The 7,650-nt window shown below is 44.2% G+C and overlaps 1 protein-coding gene across 1 annotated transcript in view; it reads right to left on the reverse strand.

Annotated features, from left to right (window-relative positions):
• Scp2 (sterol carrier protein 2) overlaps positions 1 to 7,650 on the reverse strand; it is an 88,448-nt gene that overhangs the window by 59,299 nt on the left and 21,499 nt on the right. The window contains exon 5 of the mRNA XM_029540387.1: positions 4,165 to 4,291. Coding sequence (XP_029396247.1) covers positions 4,165 to 4,291 — 127 coding nt within the window. The remainder of the gene's footprint in view (positions 1 to 4,164; positions 4,292 to 7,650) is intronic.

Below are 7,650 nucleotides of genomic sequence, written 5' to 3' on the forward strand. Positions count from 1 at the left end.
ACGGATGGTTATGAGCCACCATGTGGTTGCTGGGATTTGAACTCGGGACCTTTGGGAGAGCAGTCGGGTGCTCTTACCCACTGAGCCATCTCACCAGCCCTTGACTTTGTTTTTAAGACAGGGCTTTCCATGGACTGGCACATATAAAAGAGCATCTCTTAGAAAAGGGCCCTGCTGACCACTTACCACCTAGTCCTTAAGCCTAATACTAGCCAATTATTAATCCACTCCGAGTGATGTAAAACTTAAGGAAGCATGTAAGTTTAAAAATACACCAGTACCAGGACCTCTTAGGACAATGGAAGCTGCTACATCTGTCTCTATAGCCTCCAAAAATCATACAAACAAGAAGGAAAAGCATGGGTGCAGTACCATATAACCAGGAAACCCTGGAGGACAGCGGGACCCAAACCTCAGAATCTCTGTAAGTCAAGAAAAAGAAAAGACTAATGCACAAAAAAGGCCAAACCCCAACCACAAACCTTTGGGGTAGCAAGCGCAGTCAGAGGGAAAACAGCAGAGGAGAGAGGACAGGGGCCAACGGCGGCCCACAGTCCCTCGAGAGAACGACGCCCTCCCCATGTGTGACTACACAGAGGAAAATGGTCCTATAATAGAAATAAAGGGCTTTTGAAAATTGCCACTTATTTGTGTGTGTAAGAGTGTGCACGGTATTTGTATGGGCACTGGGGCATGTGTGTGTATGGTATTTGTGTAGGCACTGGGGCATGTGTGTGCACAGTATTTGTATGTGCTTATGGACATTGGGGCATGTGTGTGCATGGTATTTGCATGGGCACTGGGGCATGTGTGTGCTTATGGGCACTGGGGCATGTGTGTGCGTGGTATTTGTGTAGGCACTGGGGCATGTGTGTGCACAGTATTTGTATGTGCTTATGGGCACTGGGGCATGTGTGTGCGTGGTATTTGTGTAGGCACTGGGGCATGTGTGTGCATGGTATTTGTGTAGGCACTGGGGCATGTGTGTGCTTATGGGCACTGGGGCATGTGTGTGCATGGTATTTGTGTAGGCACTGGGGCATGTGTGTGCACAGTATTTGCATGGGCACTGGGGCATGTGTGTGCTTATGGGCACTGGGGCATGTGTGTGCGTGGTATTTGTGTAGGCACTGGGGCTTTGACTTGGATCGTCATGATTGCACAGCAAGTTCTTTTATCTGAGCCTTCTTCTCAGACCCCTAGAGATAAAAGTTGAAATTGTAAATGTTTTTTTTTAAATCAGTTACTACTAAATAGTGACATTACTTTTTAGAGTCACAATCAAGTTGATCTGAAAAATCTAAGTGAAATGGATCATTTACTGGAGAAATAGAGATTACTAAAACAGATCCCATTAGCAATAAATTATTTAACCTAAAAGAAATACAGAAAACTAGGTTGAGCATGTATATCAGTTGGCAGGGATCTTGCCTATCATGTAGGAGGCCCTGGGTTCAATCCTAAGCAAAAATGGGATATGGTAACTCAAGCCTGTCACCTCAGTACTCAGGAGGACTAGGCATTCAGGTCACCCTCACTACCTAAGAGTCAGAGACTACTAGCCTCCGTGGGCTACATTAACCTTGGAGGGGAGAGGAGAGGGGAAGGGGGCAGGAAAGAGGAAAGAAAAAGGACAAAAGGAAAGGACACACAGACAATCATCAGCCAACTCCTTCTACCCGCCCCCCCAAAACTCTGACTCAAGCATTGTCATCCAAAGTTCTACCACATCTATAAAGAGCACGTGGTTCCAACGCTCCGTGGTTGCAGAGCATTAAAAGTAAAAATCAATCTGAATATGAGGCAAGTATAAAACTAAAACCCAGAAACCCCGGGGCTAGTGGGCTAGGGCCCAGCGGTAGAGCACTCGCTCAACTAGCGCAGGCCCAGGATCCCAGCACCACAGGAAAGAAAGTAAACTGTGTGATTTCAGTACAGTGAATGAAGACTAACCATTGGAGACTTAAGTTCAAAAAGCAAAATAAAGTAACATCATCCAAACTCGATAAGCACAACCAAAATTGTAATCTGGTCACATTCATTATCTAGAAAGTTAACTTCTAAAAAGTGAGGAAACTTAAAAGTATTTATGACATTCAAACAATTTGTTGCAAAAGTCTTTATAACTTTATTTGCAAAATAGTTTTTAAAGATTTTTTTGTTTGTTTGTTTGTTTGTTTGTTTGTTTGGGACAGGGTTTCTCTGTGTAGTCCTGCCTGTCCTGGAATTCACTCTGTAGACCATGCTAGCCTTAAACTCAGAAATACGTCTGCCTCTGCCTCCCAAGACCGCAAAATAGATTTTTAGAGAAACCACTCAAGCTGAGTACTTAGCCCAGCACTCTCCTGAAGAGTCAAAGAGGTACTCATGGATGAGGGACTGCTAGATCCCCATTTTCATGTCTACTAGCAACTTGTAACCGTCTGCCTTGCTCCTACTGAGCCTATAGCATTACCAAGCCTAACGTCACTGGAGAACAGTATGTCAGTATGGCTTTCACGTCTTCCTGCTATAATAGTTAAGATGAAAGCCAGGCTGGTGGACTCCCGTCTCCAGCGCTCTCAAGGAAGAGCAGCAGAGCCAGCGTGGGCCAGGTCCTGCAGTCACTGGCCAGCACCCATACACACACATGCATAAGCAACTGAAAAGGACTCTCCTGGCTACACAGCGACAGTTACCAACTTCACAGTGAGGAATCAGCTGTTCTCACAGGATCTCCACTTCCCAGTGAGAAGTTACCTCATCTGTAACATTATCAAAGGACCTCAAAGACACCCCTAATACCCTCCTCCCTCCTAAATTCCAATGTTGAAACTCTGGCCTCAAGGACTAGGAGATGGGGCCTCTACAGGAGGGGGCAGTGAACAGAATGCTGATGCCCTGAACAGCATCCCATGCTGAAATCTTAACCACTGAGCCATCTCTCCAGCCGCCCCCCATCCCCACCCCATGCTGAAATCTAATCCCCAAGGTGCTAGTATCAGGAACAGGGCCTTCAGGAGCAGGGTCAGTGTCCTTACAAAAGAGGTTGGCGAGGGGGGTCTGCGAAGGTACCTCAGTTGGTAGGGTGCTTGTAGAGCCCCAAGTTTAATCCCCAGCACCCATGCAGTAGGTAACAACCACTTGTAACTCCAGTTCCAGAGGATCTGATGCCCTCTTCTGGCCTCCAAGGGCACCAGACATGCATGTGGTACACAGGCAAAGCACCATACCCATAAAAAATAAACAAAAATCTTTTCAAAAATATTTTATATCTTAAATATCCCAATATCTTTCACATGTCCTTAACAACACCTGCTATTTCTTATTGCATGAGCATAACTAGTAATAAGCCTGAAGGGTGGTGGGGTTTTTTTTGTTGTTGTCTTTTTTGTTTTTGGGGTTTTTTTTGTTTTTTTGTTTTTTGTTTGTTTTGTTTTTGGTTTTTCGAGACAGGGTTTCTCTGTGTAGCCCTGGCTGTCCTGGAACTCACTTTGTAGACCAGGCTGGCCTCGAACTCAGAAATCCATCTGCCTCTGCCTCCCCAGTGCTGGGATTAAAGGCGTGCGCCATCACGCCCAGCCGTTTTTGTTATTTTTAAGGCAGGATCTCACTATACATGCTTGGCTGATCTGGAATTCATTATGTGAACCAAGCTGCCCTTGAACTCGAGGAGATCCAAATAACTCTGTGCTGTAATTAGATGGGTCATCACGCCCAGCTCTAAAGAAGTTATTCTCAACCTTCCTATTGCTGTGACCCTTTAATATAGTTCGTCATGGTGTTGTGACGCCCAAGCATAAAATTATTATTGTTACTACTTTATAACTGTAATTTTGCTACTGTTACAAATCATAATGTAAATATCTAACATGCATTACAATCTTAGGTGACCCCTGGGTTTGCTCTCCCTCTCAAGAGGCTGAGACCCACAGATTGAGACCTACTGCTCTAGAGGATATTATTGGTTCGGGTTTTTTTTTCTTTTTAAGATTTATTTATTTTATGTATATGAGTACACTGTCGCTGTCTTCAGACATACCAGAAGAGGGCATCAGATCCCATTACTGATGGTTGTGAGCCACCATGTGGTTGCTGGGAATTGAACTCAGGACCTCTGGAAAAGCAGTTAGTGCTCTTAACCATTGAGCCATCTCTCCAGCCCAGGATTTTTTTTTAACATACCATATTTTTCCATGTGTTCTTTCCCAGCAGACCCAAACAACTGAGGAGCAATTGGATGGGCAGACAATCCATACTTAGTAGTCAAGATTTCAATATGTTTATCAACTGGAATGGTCCGATCTGAGAACTTAAGGAGAAAAATAAAATTTAATGGGCAGCTGATATAAACATGTCTCTTTGCAACTTACAGTATTGTCAAGACATTTGTTTATCCTGAGAGCACAGAAAACCAATATAGTCAATGTTAGTAAAATCATCAAGAAATACTTTGTAGCCGGGCATGGTGGCGCACGCCTTTAATCCCAGCACTTGGGAGGCAGAGGCAGATGAATTTCTGAGTTCGAGGCCAGCCTGGTCTACAGAGTGAGTTCCAGGACAGCCAGGGCTACACAGAGAAACCCTGTCTCAAAAAACCAAAACAAACAAACAAAAAAAAAAAACAAAAACAAAAAAACAAAAAACAAAAAAACTTTGTAGCAGGAAAACATGAAAATATGGGTATGGTTGCATATCCCACCACTTGGGAGGTAGAGGCAAGAGGGTCAAGAGTTTAAGATTAGCCTTAGTTACATAGCAAGTCAGAGGCCAGTTTATGCTGAAATCTCATCCCCAAGGTGCTAGTATCAGAAGCATGAGTAGTGTTCATGAACAGGATTAGTGTCCTTACAAAAGAGGTAAAAGAGGCTGGGGAGGGGGTCTGTGATATGTGTGTGTGTGTGTGNGTGTGTGTGNGCGCGTGTGTGTGTGTGTGTGTGTGTGTGTGTGTGTATATATATATATATATATATATGTGTGTGTGTGTGTGTTGAGGTTTGGTCTGTTGCTATGTATTGTAAGGTCTAGGCCTACAAGTGAATTCTCACATTTGCAAGCTTTTGTTGTACAGACCTTGTTCCTTAATTTAAAACTATCGGTAAAAAAAATTGGCAACAGCCAGTTACTGGAAGGATTAGAGGTGGGTGGGTTCGGGGTTATTTGGTTGGGGGCGAAGTGAAAGGGAGAGAGGAGAGACCATGAGTAGGAGAGAAGTGCCTTGGGGTAGGTGAGTCATGAAAACATGGCTATGAGGGCTGGCCAATCGGGGTTAAGAGCAGCTCAGATGGAACACAGCAAGTTATAACTCGGAGTTATTGATGGGGAGGTAGATTCTAATAGCCTAGAGTGTAAATATTTGCCCAGCTTTGGTACATTAAAGGCTTATCATAAAAATAAAGATTGTGTGTCTTTTATCTGGGAACTGAAAGGTGGGGCAGAAACCCCAATTTTTAGATTAAATATTTACTACAACAGATCTCCTTGATTTTTTTTTCTTTTTTTCTTTCTCCCAGTTTTTGATTTTGAGATAGAGACTCCGTACATAGCCCTGGCTGTCCTGGACACTCCATGGACCAGGCTGGCCTCGAACTCATAGAGACCTGACTCCCCGCGTTGAGATGCCTGTGCTTGGCTTATTAATTCGTTTAAGAGATGTTTCCAGAGGCAGAGAGATGGGTCAGTGGATAAAGGCTCTCCCCACAGGGGTTGATGATCTGAATTTAATCCCTGGGTGCCTACATGGTCCAACAACAGAACCAACATGTAGTCCTCAGACCTCATCTCTCATGCCATGCCGTGAGAAGACACATGGGCACGCACAGAATAAGTGTGAATTGACACGTTTCTCTTGGGTTTTATAAGTATGAGTGTTCTGACTGCAGGTATGTTTGTATACTTTGTGTGTGCCTGGTGAACCCCAGATGGTTGTGAGTCACCGTGTAGATGCTGGGAATCGGATGCAGGTCCTCTGGAAGAACAGACAGTACTTCCTTACTACTGAGCCATCTCTCTACCCAGTGAATTAAAAAAAACAACAACAACAACAACAAAACCAATACACCAAACAAACAAACAAACAACCACAAAAATCAAAACAAAAAACAGGTTTACCAAACCTCCACTATCCACTATTTAGCAGTAACTGAAGGCAGAGAATAAAGGTGTGAACGTGCCAGCTTAAGCTTCTATTCACCAGGCACTGGGATTGGGGAGAAAGGGACAAAGGATGAGACTCAATCAATACGCAAATATGATAGTATAGACCCAGAATAGATGTTAGGAGGATAAAAACTGAGTGGGAGGGGCTGGAGAGATGGCTCAGTGGTTAAGAACACTGACTGCTCTTCCAGAGGTCCTGAGTTCAATTCTCAGCAACCACAGGGTGGCTCACAACCATCTGTAATGGGATCCGATGCCCTCTTCTGGTGTGTGCCTGAAGACAGCTGCAGTGTGCAAATATAAATAAAAAAATAAATCTTAAAAACAACAACAACAACAACAGAGTGGGAAGCTGGAGCTCACGACAAGAGTCGGTGGCTTAGGTGGGGCTGTAAAGGCTGAAGAAAGAACAATCTGGGCAGAGGGGGCAGCGGGAACAAACACCCAAAGCAGGAGTGCAGCTGGGGATTTCAGATACGGAGCTAAGCAGGATGAGGAGAAGATAGTGTCTGATGGCCTGAGTTCAATTCCCGGAACCCACCTGGGAAGGAGAGACCTGATGCCTGAAAGTTGTCCTCTGACCTTCAAACTTAAACCATGGCATGTGCACACCCACCCTCCCACACATCACACATCACACATGCATATCACACACACTCACACACACACTGTAATAAAAATATTAAAAGGATGTTTTAGAAACACTTTGGGATCACGTTGAAGGACAGATGCAAGCTACGCCAATGATGGGCAGAACTGCTTAGTTACGCAACCCTCTTGCCTGCTGCCTAACAATCCTGGCAGCACCCTAAAGATGGACTTGAGGTACCTGAATCCTTTGACCTCTTCCTCTTTCCAGTGTGGCCAGGGTACTGAACATATCTCTCCACTTTCCGTCATTATTCATCTGTTTAAGTGGCATATCGAGGATACATCACCAAGGCTAGACCACTGGAGTTGCAGGAGCCTAGGCTTGTACCTAAAAACTCCAATTAAACCTTGAAGGGGCTGGTGAGATGGCACAGGGGTAAAGGCACTGGCCACCTCAGTGTGATCCTGAGAACTTCACAGTAGAAGGAGAAAACTGATTCCTGCAAGGAATGCCACCATAGCCGCTGACCTCTGAGCTGGCCACCGCACTCCCATGCCTACCCCTCCCCCATCCCAGCAATGTACTTTTCCCCCACCCACAAATATCATTTTGAAAAATGCATTGGCATTCATTTCAACAAGTAATCGGTGTAAGAATGGGAGATATTTGACTTTTTTGAGGCAGGGTGAGCCCTGGCTCTCCCGGAACTCACTGTGTAGACCAGGATGGCTTCAAACTCACAGAGATCCACCTGTCTCTGCCTCCTGAGTTACATTCTTTATCAAATTAAGTCTTCAAAATACTGTGTCTATTTTATACCTATGACACATATCAATTTATAAATAAATTTTCATTGGGAATATTTCATGCTCATTGCATTTATTTATTTATTTTTTTATTTTTTTTAAAGATTTATTTAT

The sequence above is a fragment of the Mus pahari genome, chromosome 6, assembly GCF_900095145.1.
Source record: "Mus pahari chromosome 6, PAHARI_EIJ_v1.1, whole genome shotgun sequence".
NCBI lineage: Eukaryota > Metazoa > Chordata > Mammalia > Rodentia > Muridae > Mus > Mus pahari.